Consider the following 17,969-nt stretch of genomic DNA (forward strand, 5'->3'; position numbering starts at 1 on the left):
GAAGTCTCAAGAGCAGGACTTTTTTTTTCTCCTTCCTTGGAAACAGGCAGTGGGTCCTCGGGGAAGGTTGTCCAGATGACTAAGAGAACCAGAGAGCTCCTGGTGGAGAAGAAGGTGGTGGATGACTGCAGCAGTGGTCTGAGGGTTTGGTGTGTCAGTCTGTCTGTCTGGAGCCCATCCTGACCGCACCCTTCACCCACAGGTATGCCATCATGCTGACTGCCAACAGTTACACCGCCAGGGGCCCCTCAACCTGTGTGAGGCCTGTGACAGCAAGTTCCACAGCGCTATGCATTATGATGGGCACGTTCGCTTTGACCTGCCCCCACAAGGTAAGCCCCGAGGACCAGGCCTGGCCCTTAGGACTCTCTGGGCAGCTCAGAGTTCCCTATCTTGTTGGAAGCAGTGCTTGGGTAGCTATTGGAACCCTGGTAGGCCTTGTGAAGAACGTAAGAATGAAATACAAATCTAGAGATACACCCTCTCACCTCCCACAGCTGTCCCTGCCACTGGCCAGGGCCAGCACAGGAGCCCTTTCTTCCTGATTCTGCCTGTCCTTGGGGCCAGCAACTTCTGGGTGAACTCTTCATACCAGGCCGCTGGCCTGGGAGAGCAGGTTGGTGGCCACTGTGGTTGGAAGGAACTTGGGGGAGGGAATTAGAAACCCATCCTGCTGAATAGTGACTGGCTCTGGAAGGCACCTAGACCAACTCTCACCTTTCCCAGCTGGTAAGAAAGACAGAGGGCCTCTCCACTCCCCCAGGGCTCCTGGGACTTCAGGTGTGGTCATGGTAGAGGGGGAGGGGAAGCCTAAAAGGAAGAGCTATGGACTTGGTCCCTGTCTGAGACAGCCCCTGAGGCATGGCTTTCTTACCCTCATGCTATAGAAAGGTACCTGAGGCTATGGGTGTTTGTACTTGGGGTGGGGCATCACCAGTGTATCATGCCAGGGCCTATGGTCCTTTTGGGTCTGGGGCATGGATAATAAATAACGATAGATCCAATTCTTGGCCGACTGAAGGTCTGAGCCCCTGGGAGCTCCAAGCTCTGTACCTTTGGAAGAGGCTGTATTTAAGGGCTAAGGACGGACCAGAGAGGGAGTAGGCCCATACATAACCCCTGCTCCCTCTCTCCAAAGGCTCTGTTCTGGCCAGGAATGTTTCCACCCGATCCTGTCCCCCACGCACCAGCCCTGCTGCAGACCTGGAGGAAGAGGAGGAGAGCTGTGTGGATGGAAGAGGGTAGGTGTGGTCCATGGACAGAGCAGCCACCATAGGATCGAGGCCAGGGACCTCAGGGACCTCCTCCAGAGGACTGAGTGTTGACCCCTGCATCCCTGCCTTGCCTTCATTTGTAAGGAAACTGCCTGTTGTGTGTGACTCTCTTGTTGGCCACCAGAGGGCAGACAATCCCACACAGGCAGCCGGGAACAATGCATCCAAGTTACTTCCAATTGGTGAAGGGTGGAGCCTACCAAGACTCCCACTTACTTCCCACACTGGGGAGGACCCACCAGCACCTCAACATCTGCTTCCCTACAGGGACCGGAAGAGCACTGGCCTAAAGATCTCCAAGAAGAAAGCAAGAAGGAGACACACGGATGTAAGGAGCCAGGAAGGCTGACCGCCAAGGCTCCCAGAAAACCCCCTTCTCTTCCTGACCTTTTCTTTCCCTGGGTCTGGTCTCCCTACTGTGAACTCCAGGCCAGGGATGGGGTCTGGATAAGCATGCCCCTCCCTCCTCCCCTATAGCTCAGAGCTGCCCGCCTGGCCCAAGTATGTTGGGGGTAGGAACTTCTTGGGCAGGTGAGACCCTGGGATCCTCTCGGGGAGTAGGGCTGGGAGGTCCCTGGCTGTCACCTCCCTGTTGGGGTTTTCATCTGGACCACAAGGTGTGTAGGGTAAGCAATGGGGTGGCAGTGGAGATGCTAACAGGTGCATGTACTCTCAGGACCCAAGCAAGGAGTGTTTCACCTTGAAATTTGACCTCAACGTGGACATTGAAACAGAAATTGTGCCAGCCATGAAGAAGAAGTCACTGGGGTAGGGCCTGAGGAGGAAGTGGGGGTAGGACATAGATACAGTTCCTTTGTCAGGGCACACAGTTTCTACATTGCGAGCATGAGTGTCTGTCTGTCTGCCTGTCTGCCTGCCTGCCTGCCTGCCTGTCTGTCTGTGTCTGTGGATATGTGTGTCTGTGCACTCCCATGCATCTGTGCACCCTTCCTGTGGGCAGGCCTGTGTGGATGTGATACCTTCACGAGACTAACCTGTGCACTCTAATCCTGACTGTTCAGCTATGCCCCAGAGGGACCTGTAAAACCCCGGGGGCAGGTGTCTGCGTACCTATGTCTGATGATGCTCTGCATGCTGCTTTTCTTGTTTTTATTGGGGAGGTGGCCGGAACTGTGTCTGTGGATGGGCTGGAGAGTCACGTGAGTGTTCCCCTAAAACACATATTTCTTCCTGGGGGGCAGGGAGGTGTTGCTGCCTGTGTTTGAAAGGAAGGGCATTGCGCTGGGTAAAGTGGATATCTACCTGGACCAATCCAACACGCCTCTGTCCCTCACATTTGAGGCCTACAGGTTTGGAGGACACTACCTAAGGGTCAAAGGTGAGCAGAGCAGCAGGCTCCACCCGCCACCTAGCTGGGGGGTGGCTGGGGCTCGTTGGAGCCTCCTGGCTATGGAGTCCTTCCTGGGCTCAGGTTCCCATTGGCCATGCTCCTGAACAAGCTCATTAACATACAGGTGTCTTTGCTGGGCGCTGGTGCTGGAGGTGGGGCTCCCAGGGAGGGTAGTTAAGCCTAGACTTGAATCCTCAGGGGAGAGAGAGCTCAGGCCCCTCTGTCTCCCATACCTGGGCACTGAGGACCTCTTGTGCTCACACATAGCCAAGCCGGGAGACGAGGGCAAAGTGGAACAGGGAGTGAAGGACTCCAAGTCCCTCAGTCTGCCAATCCTGAGGCCCACTGGGGCTGGGCCCCCTGTATCGGAGCGTGTGGACCCTCAGAGCCGTCGAGAGCATAGTCTGGACATCTTGGTGAGCAGGAGGGCCCGTCGGGATGGAGGTAGGGCAGGGCACCTCCTGAGGAAGAGTCATCCGGGATTCTCCACTGCATTGCTCTTAGGGCTTAGTTCCCGCTTCTGCAAGGCGTGGTTGGCTGTGAGGACAGGGTCTCTCTCTGAACGGAACTAGTCTAGACGGTGGGTTTTGTCTCTGCTCTAGTGTCCAGGGAGTCAGAGTACATGGAGTGTGTTGATCTGTGGGGCAGGAAGAGTGATGTTTTTCAACAGTACATTTGTGTTGGAAAGTCAGAATATGTTACCTACTGGGTATGAGTGTTTCATGGGTCTTGTCCCTTTTCTTTTCTGTCGTATTTGTTTATTTTTGAGACTGTGTAGCCTTGGCTGTCCTGGAATTCATTATATAAACCAGGCTGGCCTCAAAGTCACAGAGATCACACCGGCTCTGCCTCCCAAGAGCTGAGATTAAAGGTGTGCACCCTCACACCTGGCTCTTTTTTCTTTTTCATTTCTTTTTTTTTTTAGCATTTAAATTTAAAAAAATGTTTATTTTATGTGTGAGTGCTGTGCTTGCATGTATGTACCACATACATTCAGTGCCCTGGGAGGCTCTAACAGACATCGGATCCCCTGGAACTGGAGTTCTTACAGACAGTTGCGAGATACCATGTGGGTGGTGGGAACCAAACCCAGGTCCTCTGCAAGAGCAGCTGGTTCTTTGTTCTTGCTCTGCTGAGCTACCTCTCCAGCCCCAAAGGGTGTGTGTGTGTGTGTGTAACTCTGAGTTTCTTCCTGTCTGTTTCCTGCTCAATGCTGGGTGGCCCGGGACAGTAGTTGAGGTCTGGACATCTGGGTCTCAGGGGAGGTGGTACCCTGGGTCAAGGATGCACAGACACTTCTGCCTGTTGATGTGTGTTCTGGAAACCCTGGTGGGAGCTGCACTTGACCATTCCTCCCTGGCCAGGCCCCTGGCCGCCGTCGCAAGAACATGTCTGAGTTCCTGGGGGAGACGAGCATCCCCGGGCAGGAGCCCTCCGCACCTTCCAGCTGTTCTCTGCCTGTCGGCAGCAGTGGAGGCACCAGCAGCGGGACCAACGAGAGCTGGAAGAATCGGGCAGCCAGTCGATTCAGCGGTTTCTTCAGCTCCAGCCCCGGCACCAGCGCCTTTGGTCGGGTACGTGGGCCGTGGGCTCAGGGAAGGGCAGCCAGCTGACCCTGACCTTGACTCTGGCTCTGGGTCTTCTTCCAGGAAGTGGACAAGATGGAACAGCTGGAGGGCAAGCTACATGCTTACAGCCTCTTCGGGCTACCCCGGATGCCACGGAGGCTGCGCTTTGACCATGACTCCTGGGAGGAGGAGGAAGAGGATGAGGATGAGGATGAAGACAATGCAAGCCTGAGGCTGGAGGACAGCTGGAGGGAGCTCATTGATGGGCATGAGGTGGGTGTAGCTAGAGAAAGTGGGTTGCTTGGCTGTTAGTGGTAGAGGAGGCCCACTATAGTGGAGTTACCTTGGGTAGCTTTTTTTTTTTAAAAAAAAGATTTATTATATAAAGATTTATTATGTATACAAGTATTCTATCTGCATGTATGCCTGCAGGCTAGAAGAGGGCACCAGATCTGACTATAGATGGTTGTGAGCCACCCTGTGGTTGCTGAGAATTAAACTCAGGACCTCTGGAACAGCAGCCACTGCTCTTAACCTCTGAGCCATCTCTCCAGCCCCTACCTTGGAGATCTTGACAGTCATAATCCACATGATGGGGAGGGTGGCCTCCCCCTCCAGATCTCTGTGTTCCTGTCAAGAAAATGAGGAAGCTGGGTGCTGCCCACCCTCCCGGCGTGTCCCCACACACCCGAGGCTCCTGGCTAACCTGTCCTACCTCTCCCTGTAGAAGCTGACCCGGCGGCAGTACCACCAGCAGGAGGCAGTGTGGGAACTCCTGCACACAGAGGTCTCCTACATCCGGAAGCTGCGAGTGATCACCAACGTGAGTGTGGGCCTCGGGCCTGTCGCTTTCCCACCGCAGAGGCCAACTGAGTGTACCCTCAGCTAAGCTGGGCCTTTGCCTGACAGTAGTTGAAAGCGGGCTGTCTCTGGGGAGCGGAGTCCTGCAGGTGCCTGGGAGGGGTGTCAGGCATGCTGGCCAGGGGAAGCTGACTTAACCTCGGTAAGGCCCCAGCTGTTTGAGGGCTGCTTCTCAACACAAGCTGTATGCCAGGTTCTCGGGAGGACACCCTGGCCGGGACTCAGTGGGTAGGCACTTAGGGGATTTCAACTGGGGAGGGTAGCACCGGCCTTGGCCTTCCTGGAGGGGGTTCAACCAGGGCAGAGGTGACCCAGAGCATTCCAGGTATGCTGAGAAACCATTCTCCCCAGCTCTCCCGCAGTTGGACCATGGGTGGGTTGGCGCCTCCGGGCGTGGAGGTCCAAACACCCTCTGGCTGCTTCAGGACCTTATAGGGAAGGGGTGACTTAAGAGTCTGGGCAGGACCTCAGGGTCGGGACACCCCCACACACACACCCCTGCTGCAGCGTCCCCTCCCCCTACAGCTGTTCCTGTGCTGTCTTCTCAACCTGCAAGAGTCGGGGCTCCTGTGTGAGGTGCGACCTGGCCTGGGGCGGTGTCGGGGGAGGTACTAGGGGCAGGGGCGGGGCCAGCGGGGAGGAGTGGGCGGGCCGGGGCGGAGTTGAGCCTCTGTGTTCGCCCAGGTGGAGGCGGACCGCTTGTTCGGCAACATCCCTGAGATCGCGCGGCTGCACCGGGGACTGTGGAGCAGCGTGATGGTGCCGGTGCTGGAGAAGGCGCGGCGCACGCGGGCGCTGCTGCAGCCTGGGGACTTTCTCAAAGGCTTCAAGATGGTATGGGCGGAGACACTGAAAAACCCCCAGGGCTCGATCCTGCCTGCCCATACATCCCCTCTAGTTCCCACTAACCCTCTGTGGCCGAGAGAGGAAGTAGTTCGTGTTGGTGACCTGGGTTTGAGTCCTTACCACCCGGCTGTGGGTGGTGACTTTGAGGCTTAGTATCCTCACCTGGAAATGCTCTCCCGCCGGGGTGGTGTGGGAAGTCCCCGAGGTCCCTGGAATCCTGAGGTAACAGGTGCTGTGTGTGGTTCTGCTCCGGGTCAGTTCGGCTCACTCTTCAAGCCATACATCCGGTACTGTATGGAGGAGGAGGGCTGCATGGAGTACATGCGTGGCCTGCTGCGTGACAACGACCTGTTCCGCACCTATGTCACGGTGAGGGCCTGGAGCCCAGGGGCGGGACCTTGGGCACGACTGGGTGGGCGGGGCCTGAGGGGGCGAGGTTAACCAGAGCCCCGCCCCCACTCCGCAGTGGGCTGAGAAGCACCAGCAGTGTCAGAGGCTGAGGCTGAGTGACATGCTGGCCAAGCCCCATCAGCGGCTCACCAAATACCCGCTGCTGCTCAAGTCCGTGCTGAGGAAGACTGATGAGCCCCGCGCCAAGGAAGCAGTGATCACCATGGTAACCTGAATTGTGAGCATACCGCCCTCCCAGGCTCTGTCTCTCCCGGATCCTGGCCCTAAACTCCATCATCGCCTGTCTTCAGATCAGCTCTGTGGAACGCTTCATCCACCATGTGAACACGTGCATGCGGCAGCGCCAGGAGCGCCAGCGGCTGGCGGGGGTGGTGAGCCGGATCGATGCCTACGAAGTTGTGGAAGGCAGCAATGATGAGGTGGATAAGGTGGGCACTGAGTCTCTAGTGTCCTTCTGGAAGCTTCCGATTGTAAGAGGGGGGTGTGCTGCAGATCTCCCTTGGGGGCCTCTCAGATTTGGCCCTGGCCTCGCTGACATCTGCACCCCACCTAAAGCTCTTGAAGGAATTTTTACATCTGGACCTGACAGCACCCATGCCTGGCGCCTCCCCTGAAGAGACTCGGCAGCTGCTGCTGGAAGGGAGCCTGAGGATGAAGGAGGGGAGAGACAGCAAGGTGACCTAGGACCACCCCACACCAGAGCCCTTGTCCCACCCGCCCCTGCTCTGTAGATACCATCCTTCCGGGGCTCTCCGCTGGGCCTGAGTCTGGTTCAGAGCTGCCTAGTGAATTGTATGGTAACGGTTCTAGTTTGCTTTTGATTGATGTGATAAAATACCATGGTCAAAAGCAATTTGGGTAGGAAAGAGTCTCCCTGGCTTTCACTTCCGTGTCACAGGCCATCATTGAGGGAAGTTGGTGCAGGAACCCAGAGGCTGGAAATGAAGCTGAGACCATGGTGGGACGCTGCTTTATAGCCTGCTCAGTTTGCTTTTCTTATACAACCCAGGACCACCCGCCCAGAGATCGCACCACCCACAGTGGGCTGGGCCCTCCCACATCCGTCGTTAGTCAAGAAAACGCCCCACAGATTTGTCTACTGGCAAATTTGATGGAAGTGTTTTTCTCAGTTGAGGGTCCCTCTTCCTAGATGACCCTAGCTTGTGTCAAGTTGACAAACTAACCAAGGTGGTGGTGGTGCACGCCTTTAATCCCAGCACTCTAGAGGCAGAGACAGGTGGATCTCGGTGAGTTCAAGGCCATCCTGGACTACAGAGTGAGTTCCAGGACAGCCAGGGCTACACAGAGAAACCCTGTCTCGAAAAACAACAGACAAGGACAAAGGTTTCCTGCCACCTCAGGATCCTATTCATGACCCTACAACTCTGGCCTCCCCTCCACAGATGGACGTGTACTGCTTCCTGTTCACGGATCTACTCTTGGTGACCAAGGCTGTGAAGAAGGCAGAGAGAACCAAGGTCATCAGGCCACCACTGCTGGTGGATAAGATTGTGTGCCGGGAGCTTCGGGACCCTGGTGAGGAATTCTGGCCCCCTGTTCTTGGTCACGGGGCTGCCATGGGCAGGGGCTGTGATACTAACCTGGCCCTTCCCTGACCAGGCTCCTTCGTCCTCATCTACCTGAATGAATTCCACAGTGCCGTGGGGGCCTACACGTTCCAGGCCAGCAGCCAGGCCTTATGCCGAAGCTGGGTGGACACTATTTACAATGCCCAGGTGAGACCCGAGTGACGGAGGGGTGCAGGGACATGGGGTCTGTTCTCACGACTCATTCTGTATCTGTGCCCACTCGACCTGCAGAACCAGCTACAGCAGTTGCGTGCACAGCTGTGTGCACAGGAGCATCCAGGCAACCAACACCTGCAGAGCCTGGAAGAGGAGGAAGATGAGCATGAAGAGGAGGGTGAGGAGAGCAGTACCTCAGCTGCCAGCTCCCCCACCATCCTGCGAAAGAGCAGCAACAGCCTCAGCTCCCAGCACTGGTATGTTTACCCAAGACTACCTGGTAAGCTGGGGCCTCCTGCTTGTAATCCCAGCACTTGAGAGCTGAGGTCGGAGGATTACCTCAAGTTATGCCAGCCTAGGCAGCAAAGTGAGACCTTGTCTCAAGGAAGAAAGAAAGAAAGAAAGGAAGGAAGGAAGGAAAGAAAGAAAGAGACAGACAGGTAGACACAATCTACCCACCAAGCTAAGGTACATGGCTATAATCCCAGCACTTAAGAGGTGAGGCTGGAGGATTGCCAAACATTTGAAGCCAACCTGGTCTTCGTAGCAAGCTCTAGGGCTGCACAGCAGAGCAGGTCACACACACACAATAAAAACATTCAGGAGGGTCCATCAGGACACGTTACCCCAGCCAGCCCAGGACACTGATAGGGATTCTCCTCTGAATAGTGTCATGTTGTGAACCCAGTGGGAGTGTTAGGGGACAGCTCTGTCTCCTGCTAGAGGCCAGGCACGGAGGACAGTTTGCCACATGACCCGTTACCTGTACCTGTCTGCAGCCTGTGCACAGCTGTCTCAGGTCAGGAGAGGGTGCTGATGTCAGTGGTTACAGGGACTACATCTGGGCTTCGAGCCCCTCGTTCCCTAGGCTGCTTTAGGGTTTGGGGGTATGTTCCGGCTGACTGACTCTCCTTCTGGCCCCTACAGTGCCTCAGATGGCTCCACCGAGACCCTGGCCATGGTTGTGGTAGAGCCTGGGGAGACACTGTCTTCTCCAGAGTTGGACCGAGGTCCCTTCAGCTCCCAGTCGGACGAGACCTCTCTTAGCACCACCGCTTCATCCGTCACTCCCACTAGCGAGCTGCTGCCCCTGGGCCCAGTGGACGGCCGCTCCTGCTCCATGGACTCTGCCTATGGCACCCTGTCCCCCACTTCTCTGCAAGACTTTGTGGCACCAGCCCCTGTGGTCGAGCTTGTGCCCCAGTCCCTGGAGTTAGCGCAGACCCCCTCGCCCCCGTCCTCACCCCGCCTCCGCCGCCGCCGCACCCCTGTCCAGCTGCTCCCTCGTCTGCCCCGCCTGCTCAAGTCCAAATCCGAGGCCAGCCTCCTGCAGCTGCTGTCGGGAACTGACACCCGGGTAGTGCCCCCAGCTCCTAGCCGCAGCCTGTCAGAACTGTGCCTGATCACTATGGCCCCTGGGGTTAGGACTCGGAGCTCCCTTCAGGAAGGTGGCCCTGGCTGGAATTGCCCAGGGGCCTGTGGCCCTAGCCACGGCTCTGGATTGTCAGAACCCGAGAACAGAGCCAGCCACTCCACTAGGGGACCTACAGATTCTGCCAGAAGGAAAGACCTCCCTTCTGGGGCTGCTCCCAGGGTGCAGCCTGAGCCGCCACCGGGGATCTCTGCTCAGCATAGGAAGCTGACCCTGGCCCAGCTCTATCGGATCAGGACCACCCTGCTGCTTAACTCCACGCTCACTGCCTCGTGAGTGGCCCGGCTGGGGGAGGGACAGATGACTCAGTGCGATGGTGTGGGTAGTACTGAGTCTTGGGAGTGGGTAGTGACAATACCCATGCCAGCATCAGCATTTGGGGATGGAGTGTGAAGGGGAGCTTTAGACCCTGTCCCAGCGCCAGGTGGGGTTATCTGTAGAGGCAGCGGTGAACGGGGCCGAGGACCATGGTGGAGAGGAGGGTTAGCTAGAGCCATTTTGTGACTGGACGACCGAGGATGGACTTTCTCCCCACCCCTTGCAGAGAGGTCTGAGCGGAAGGAGACCCCAAGGGTGACACTGACTAAGGGACAGCAGAGAGCGTGCCGCCGGGGGATGTGGCAACTGCTTCACAGCTGCCTCGTGTGCGTGTGCCAGAGTGCCAGGCAGAATGGTACCCATCACCCCGTGGTCAGTTTGCACTTTGCCGGACTGGATGGAATGGAGAAGGGCTCCACAGAGTTCCCGGCCCTGGCTGCCATGCTCCGCCCCCTCCCCAGGCAGCCCCTTCCCCTGTGCTCTTGACATGGCTGGTCCTCTGGGCTAGGTTCCCAGACTGCCCTCCCCGCCACCCTCATTTGGACTCATGCTGGCCTCTGAGGCTTGGCCTGGGCTCTGTCAAGCTGCGTATTTATTGAGTCTGGATCTTTTATAAAGACTTGTCTATACTGTTCTGGAAAGAGTCCTGTGCTTCTGGGACCCCATCTGTTCCCTGCTCACGTGCATTGAGCTGGCCAGGTGTGTGTGTGTCTCACCAGCTGTAGGGGGGCCCCTGTGGAAGAAGAAAGGTAGTGTGGGCCAGCACCCCAAGACCAAACTTGCCTCCTGCCACAGCCCGGAGGCCACAATGAATTGGAACCGCCAGGAAACGCTTCTTGATCCTGCCCTCTCTGAATCTTCCGATTCCTTAGAACTCAGGGCTCTGTCCATCCCAGAACCCCGATCAGGGCTCTGTCCATTCCAGAACCCCCAACACACCTGTTCGGGGAGATGTAGGTCTCCTACCTAGGTTTCCCTACCCCATCCCAAGTACTTGAGGCCCAGAGAAAGGACACTTGCCCTGGACCCACCTCTAAGCATTGGCTCTCAGGGCTGAAGCTGGGCCCAGGGTGGCTTCGGGATGCAGCCTTGTCCTGTACGGGCTTAGTCAAAGCCTGTGTCGGCTGGCTTCCAGTGTGCAGCACACCGGGGAAGGTCTCTGGCTGGTAGAGAGCCACACCCCCTTAGCTGCGGAAGAGTGGCAGACCCCACCCTGGCCATCCCCTGAGGCGGGCTTTTCTGGATGGCGCGGGCTTTTCTGGATGGCGCGGGCGGGCAGGCTCTGGGCTAGGAACACAGCGGCTGGGCCAGTGGGGAAGCCCCGGGCTGCGCGACCAGAGTAGCACTCAAAGGGCCCAGGTGGTGCAGACCGCCATGGAGCCACTGCCGCTGGGACGCATGACGGAGGTGAGTGGGGTCGAGGGAGGCCAGGAAATAACCTGGAATCTGACCTGCAGCCCGGGAGCTAAGCCTCTCCCGGAGGGTCACGGGGAGTGGCGTCTCAACTCCGACCTCCTTGAGGGCTGAGTTGCCTCCACCCGCGACCTAGTTAGAGGTTCGGGCGCGCCCTTCCGCTAAGAGGAAGCACACACTCCGGGGAAAGAGGGGTCTGGGGGCCTCCACCTCGCAGAAGGCCTGGTTGGGGGCAGGGTGGTCCGGTCTCGATGGGTGTTGGGGAAATGGGCAAAGGGCTGTCAAGGGGCCATTCTCTGCTGTTCATAAGCTGGGTCTGTGGAGAGAAAAGGAAACTGGTCCCCCTTCCATGGCCCACCCCATTCTGCCCAGGAGCCTGAGAAGTGAGCTACTCAGAAAGCAATTAGGCTGGGCTCTGGAATGGAGGAAGAGCCTGGGAGGGAGAGGTGGCCTCCTGGGGCAGCCACACAGGGGTCAGCAGCACGTGTTCCCCAGGCTCTCTTGCTGCTGCTGCTGCTGCTGTTGCTGCCGCCGCTGCCCGGTGGCCAGGGCCAGGGCAGCGCTCCTGGCAGGTGTGACTGTGCCAGTGACTCACAGAAGAGGTTTTGTTGCAGGGGATGCCCAAAAGGTAGGTGGCTGGAAGGGTGAGGAGGGGGAGGCAGGGGAAGGAGAACAGTCTGAGGCTGGGGGAGGCTGGGGTGGGGACCACAGCTGGGAGGGAAGGAGAGAGCCAGAGACAGGAAGGGACAGGCGGGGAGCAGGTAGGATGGTTTGACCCTGACACCTGCCTGGGTTCCGCAGGACACTACATGAAGGCCTCCTGCACAGAGCCCTGTGGCGACTCCACCTGCCTTCCCTGCCCTCAGGGCACTTTCTTAACCAGGGGAAACCACTTTAAGACTGACTGTACCCGCTGCCAAGCCTGTGATGAAGGGGGTAAGGGGCTGCCTAGGGCTCAGGGGACTCTGGTGGACAGGCCATGGTCAGGGCCATTCAAAAAGCTGGCTGGGGCCCACTCTTTGGGCGTGGACTCCTGTGTTCAGTCCACTACGGAGGATCCACCGTGTATTCTGCTCCAGTACATCCTCTGCTTTCCCCTGTGGCCTTCCTGTTTCCACATGCCTTGGCTTCTGGTCAACTCTGAGCTGTCTACTTCTACCTGTGGGGCTAGCTAGTTCCTCCTCTGGGAGGTTGTCCCCTGCTTCTTCGTGGAGCCCAGTAGCCTTGACACATCCATGTTCCCACATTCCTGCACCCCGGCAGCTTTTCAGGTGACCCTGAAGAACTGTTCAGCAGTGTCGGACACCCAATGTGGCTGCCAGTCAGGCCGGCTTCTTGTCTGCTCCACCGAGCCATGTAGGGAAAGTTCACCTTTTTCTTGCCACCCATGCTCAGATTGTACGGCTCCACCAACCCCTGGTGAGTACCCCATCCTAGGCTGTCTACCCCTGAGCCCCTTTCTTTCAGCTCCCTCCTCTCCTGCCCTGATACAAACCGTCTCTTGTTCTACAGGGCTCTGCCAGCCTGCCTGCTATGACCATGGCAATGGCTGCACGTTCTGCCTCACATAGGGGGCCGTGCTGGGCCAGGAGGGAGGCTGGGAGCAGGGTGGGGACTTTGGGGGCAGATGTAGGTGGGGGCAGCTTGGCTCTGTCATGGAAGGGACATTTCAGACAACAGGATGGTAAAGCATTATGCAGATACATAAAGGGGCATATCTTCACTTCCTGCCAGAATGTCCCTTAGCCCTTCCACCCCCCTGTTTAGGATGGATTTCTCATTTATTTGGTTACACTGACTGACAGAGCTTTGAAACTTAGGCTGAGACTAGATTTGCTGCTAGTCCTTGGCTAGCTGAGAGACCTCAGGTTTTCCCTCTGAACATGGGGGTGCTGTGATGTTCTTCCTAGAGCTGAAATAAGGGGAAAGGCACCTTATTTGCTCATCCACTGAGTATCTGCTGTCTCATAGACCCCAGTTCTAGGCACGGACTATCCAGGAACTAAAGATGAAAACTCCTGTTCTTGTGGAGTCTAGCTAGAAGCTCAGTAGTGATGGTTGATATTAGTGACCCAAGTGACATTTCAGCAACACTTAGGGAATGTTTTGGGGCAGAATGAGGCTCCCAGGATGGAAGCTCCCACCTCCTGCCAGATGGGGAAGGTGTCAGGGAGTCCTGGGTAGCCTTCATCCCCTCTCACTCCCTTTACAGGGGTTTCAGCAGAATCCATCCTGACGCCTACAGGGCAGCCTGCTGTGGCTGGAAGTGGAGTAGGTGATAACGCTGGGAATTCTGGTGGGAAGGCTGGGACGGCCAGTGTGGGGCAGGGGGTGGCTGCTAGCTGGCACTCACCAGTTACTGTTCTTTCAGTATTTTGGGTCCAGGTGCTTCTGGGGGCCTCATTCCTGCTCGGGGCCACCCTGATCTGTGCGTATTGCCGATGCCAGCCTTGCAGGCCTGTGGTTCCTGGTAAGTCCATACGTGCATTGCACGCATGCGTTACCAGAGGCCTGGGGTAAAGAGAGGTACTCTAGAGCCCCTGGAACTCTGATGCAGAAGGGGAAACTGAGGAAGGAGTATGAGGTGCCTGCTGCTGACTGGGCCTCTCTGTCTCTGTCAGCAGACACAGCTGGGATGGAGACCCTGACCTCACCACAGGTAACTATCTCAGTCCTAGGAAGCTTCTGGAACTAGGAGAGGGACAACCTCTGTGCTCGGCATGGTTGTAACAGATAAATGTGCTGAGGGCTGAGTTATCAGTGAAGAAGACCAGCCACAGCACCCGCTCTCAAGTGACTATCTACTCACGTCACACAAGTGCCCCAGACCAGACATTGAGAGGTTGAGCACCTCCAAAGGACGGGGCAGGGGACAGACTTCAGGCAAACACAGTAGACCTGATGGGCCACGGGAGGTGATTCTGCTTCCTGAGCCAGGAAATGCCCACTCTGGCCAGAAACTGGCAAAGAGGCCTTTCTAGATACACATGGCTGACTTGGTTCCTCCCACCTTCCAGACTACCCATCTTTCAGCCTCAGACAGCGCCCACAGCCTCCTGGCACCCCAAGGCAGTACTGGGAAAGTCTGCACCACTGTCCAGTTGGTAGGCAACAGCTGGATCCCTGGTTTATCCCAGACTCAGGAGATGGCCTACAGCCAGGCTCCCCAGCCCTGGAATCAGCTGCCAAACAGGACTCTTGGTAAGTGATCCAAGTGGCTGAGGCCTGACCCCATCTTCCCAAGTCCAAGGTGGGACATTGTTATTGCACAGCCGACTTCCTGTCCTCACTGGGTGATTTCTGTCCTGCCCAAAGAAGTCCATTAAGCCCCGTGGCGGAAAGCATCCTCACATCCCTGATCCCACCTCAGGCCTTCCTCTGGCACCTCCGCTCTCGCCAGCGCCCCCTGCAGGGTCGCCGGCTGCCATGCTCCAGCCTGGGCCGCAGCTCTATGATGTGATGGATGCGGTCCCAGCAAGACGGTGGAAGGAGTTCGTGCGCACGCTGGGGCTACGGGAGGCGGAAATTGAGGCCGTGGAGGTGGAGATCTGCCGCTTCCGAGACCAGCAGTACGAGATGCTCAAGCGCTGGCGCCAGCAGCAGCCTGCAGGCCTGGGTGCCATTTATGCGGCCCTGGAGCGCATGGGGTTGGAAGGCTGTGCTGAGGATCTGCGCAGCCGCCTGCAGCAGAGCGGCCCGTGACGTGAGGCCCACCAGCCACTTTGTCATTCTAGTGACCCTTGCAGGAGCCTTAAGTATCGTTACTTATGCGTGTAGACATTTTATGTCACTTACTAACCCCCTATCACGGTCCTGGTCCTGCGTAGCAGCGCCGGGTGGCTTCGCCCCTGCTTACCTGCCCCACGGAGCTCCAGCTAAGGGAAGCGTCATGGAGAAATACCAGAAGGGGCCAACTGACTGGTTGCACAGCTGTTTATCAGCCTGAGTTTGGACTTGGTATTAAATATTTTAAGTAGCTTCTTGGTGTTTCAGTGGGGGCTAGGGGTGTCAAGTGGCGCTCTGGTTCCCTTTGTTTCCCCGGGAGTTGAGTGGGCTAGGGGTCCTGAGGCCTTGGGAACTGCGGCGCACAGTGGAAACCAGTGGCCTTAGCTCCCACACCAACCCCTCACGCATCCGCTATGACCCAGTGGCCCCAGAAGGAGAAAGTCAGTAAGACGGTGGCGAGTGAGAGTAAATGAGAGCCACAGTTGGCGGATAGAGGTTTAATGGGGGAGGGAAGGGGGTGGGGGATGGGGTCAGGAATAGCTGCAGGTACAGGTGCAGGGTCCCTGGCCCTCCACTTACACCACTGGGACAATGTAAGAGTCAGGGGAGCACGGAGGTCCTGGCTGGGGACTGGGAGGGCTTAATTGGGCTGGGGTGGGAGTTAAGGAGGGGCCCCTCGGAGCGGCAGCTCCGCCCCGACAGGCAAGTTTCATCGTTTCTGGTAAACAAATGACTGAGAGGAAACCCTCCCCGGGGAATGAGAAACGCAGCCTAGCCTTGGCTAGCGCAGATCTGGGTCGTGGAGGGAGGAAAACCCCTTCCCCGAGCTCGGGGTCTGTCTCCACCCAGCATGCGCTGGCAATGTGGGTCCGGGCTGCGGGGGAGAGGGCTGCAGCCGGGCGTGCGCCCTGCAGGAAAAGTCACCACCCACGGGGCTGGGGAGAGCTCAGCACAAGGTAGACGAACATGCAAATATATGTAAGTGAGCATGCAAATAAGCATATTTTTTTCTCTTTTCTTTTTCTTTTTTTTTCTTTTTTTTTTTTCTTTTTGTGTCAGCGGCTTGGGCACTTTTTCCAGGCGACAGCGGCAGTACGCAAGCACTCCAGCAGCAGGGCCGGGGATGTGGGGGCAGGGAGGGGAACAGGGAGGGTTCCGGCACCCAAGGGAAGGGCGGCAAGGCTCCCAGCCCCTCTGCACCAACCTGGCAGGATGGGGCGGGGGCTGGGGGACCGCTCCCCATCTCTCAGAACTTGTGAGGCTACACACAAGAGGCCGAGACTCCTATTGCTTAGGGATCTCTCCCTTCTTCAAGATGACCTGTCGCTGCCAGGGTGCGAGCTTGGCCTCGTCGTAGCCTAGTGTCCGCAGCTTCTCGGACTGTTCTTTCGCCCTCTGCATTTCTTCTTGCTTTTGTCTCTCCTCCTCTTTTCTGTTTGTGGGTGGCAAAACTCAGTGATGCCTGGGGACGACACTGGGGCAGGCCAGACACCGGGACAGCAGCGGGAGAGAGGGAGCTAAGGGGCCTTCTCTGCTTAGGTCCCAGGGTTTTCGTGGAGGAGTTACAGGGATACTCAGAAGAGCGGGTAAGCGGAGGCTAAAGCTGGATTGTTTTTGTGGAGGAGCATTACTGGAAAGAGGTGCTGGGTCATTAGGTGGCCCTGTGTGAGGATTGAATGTTACCGAGTTCAGGGGATCAATGACAGGAGGCCTGTCATTGGAGACAGGACTTGAGTTGTTAGGGAGCTGTCCATCTAAATTACCAGGGAATAGGGTGGAGATGTTGGGGATCTCATTACTGGGGAACAGGCCAGCAAGCTGGCTAGGGACAGGTTCTCAGAACACAAGGCTAGGGACTGGGGGTCTAGCTCCGCAGTAGGAGTGCTTGCCTAGAACACTGAGCTTTGATCCCCAACTCTGAAAAAACATAAGGGTAGATTTGCTCTGTTGACAGGGTCACCACTTATCCTGCTTGCTGTGGAGCAACTGAAATGTTCAAGTTGCCATGCACATGGTCCTTTGAAAACTAATTTTTTTTAAGGGAAAGAAAAACATCCCGTGTGTGTGTGTGTGTGTGTGTGTGTGTGTGTGTGTGTGTTTGTGTGTGTGTGGGATTTTTTTGGGGGGGGGCGGGGTCTTGATGTATTGCAGGCTAGCCTCAAACTTGCTATGCTGACAAGCTTACTTTGAACTTCTGATCCTCCTGCATGCTGGAATTACAGGCCTGTGCCATCACTCCAGGGGTTGGTTATTGTTTTGTTTTGTTTTCAATTTCATTTAATTGAGTATATATGAGTATTTTGCCTGCATTTATGTCTGTGTACCACATGTGTGCCTGGTGCCCAAGGAGGCTAAAAGAGGCCATTGGATCCTCTAGAACTGGAGTTATAGATGGTTTTGAGCTGCGTTGTGGTTGCTGGGAGTTGAACCTGGGTCCTCTGGAAGAGCAACAAGTGTTTTAACTACTGAGCTATTTCTCCAGTCCCATGACTCCAGATTTATGTAATACTGGAGATTGAACCTACCAGCTGAGCTATATATGCCTAGCTCTTATTAATAACTCTCACGTTGAAATGCTGAAATAATGCTTTTCATGCATTAAGTATTAAAATTAAGTTTACCTATATCTTTAAATGTCTCAATGTGGCTACCACAAAATTTAAAACACACATGTGGTGCACATTATACTTGTGGCAGCACCAGGATGGATTCTTGGTGCAGAAATGAAGTTGAGGGGAACATGAATGATCAAGTTTATTGATCCTGGAGTTAAAATAACTGTACTTGGGGCTGGAGAGATGGCTTATCAATTAAGATCGTGTACTACTCTTCCAGAGGACCCAAACTGGATTCCCAGCACCCACACTGGGTGGCCCATAACCACTTGTAACTCCAGCTCCAGAGGATCTGACACCTCTGGTCTCCATAGGCACATGCCCTACCCACACACAGACATGCAGACATACACATAATTAAAACAGAAAAACCAGGATAGAAAGGGTAGGCTTTTGTTTGTCTTTTGTT

General features: G+C 56.3%; 3 protein-coding genes across 4 annotated transcripts in view; 2 read left to right on the forward strand and 1 right to left on the reverse strand.

Moving 5' to 3' along the window:
- Positions 1-205: 205 nt before the first annotated feature.
- Positions 206-10,441, forward strand: Plekhg5 (pleckstrin homology and RhoGEF domain containing G5). 2 transcript variants are annotated; one of them, XM_059255461.1, is made up of 20 exons: positions 207-332; positions 1,139-1,241; positions 1,542-1,602; positions 1,951-2,042; positions 2,477-2,613; positions 2,893-3,041; positions 3,990-4,199; positions 4,275-4,466; positions 4,921-5,016; positions 5,580-5,630; positions 5,739-5,888; positions 6,159-6,269; positions 6,367-6,516; positions 6,602-6,739; positions 6,867-6,986; positions 7,715-7,847; positions 7,932-8,047; positions 8,132-8,313; positions 8,984-9,760; positions 10,033-10,441. In XM_059255461.1, exons 1-20 carry the CDS (start codon positions 290-292, stop codon positions 10,040-10,042), a joined length of 3,021 nt encoding a protein of 1,006 aa, XP_059111444.1. In that variant the 5' UTR covers positions 207-289; the 3' UTR covers positions 10,043-10,441. The 2 variants fall into 2 exon arrangements, with proteins under 2 accessions (XP_059111445.1, XP_059111444.1); XM_059255462.1 differs by lacking the exon at positions 10,033-10,441 and having other exon boundaries at positions 206-332; positions 8,984-9,764.
- A 304-nt stretch (positions 10,442-10,745) lies between these two features.
- Positions 10,746-15,402, forward strand: Tnfrsf25 (TNF receptor superfamily member 25). The gene is made up of 7 exons (XM_059255464.1): positions 10,746-11,847; positions 12,021-12,155; positions 12,483-12,638; positions 13,591-13,689; positions 13,841-13,878; positions 14,237-14,420; positions 14,590-15,402. The coding sequence occupies exons 1-7, from the start codon at positions 11,640-11,642 to the stop codon at positions 14,919-14,921; spliced, it is 1,152 nt and encodes a 383-aa protein (XP_059111447.1). The 5' UTR covers positions 10,746-11,639; the 3' UTR covers positions 14,922-15,402.
- A 25-nt stretch (positions 15,403-15,427) lies between these two features.
- Espn (espin) overlaps positions 15,428-17,969 on the reverse strand; it is a 32,541-nt gene continuing 29,999 nt past the window's right edge. Inside the window, exon 16 of the mRNA XM_059255463.1 lies at positions 15,428-16,377. Coding sequence (XP_059111446.1) covers positions 16,230-16,377 — 148 coding nt within the window. The 3' untranslated portion in view covers positions 15,428-16,229. The remainder of the gene's footprint in view (positions 16,378-17,969) is intronic.

The sequence above is a fragment of the Peromyscus eremicus genome, chromosome 2, assembly GCF_949786415.1.
Source record: "Peromyscus eremicus chromosome 2, PerEre_H2_v1, whole genome shotgun sequence".
Classification (NCBI taxonomy): Eukaryota; Metazoa; Chordata; class Mammalia; order Rodentia; family Cricetidae; genus Peromyscus; species Peromyscus eremicus.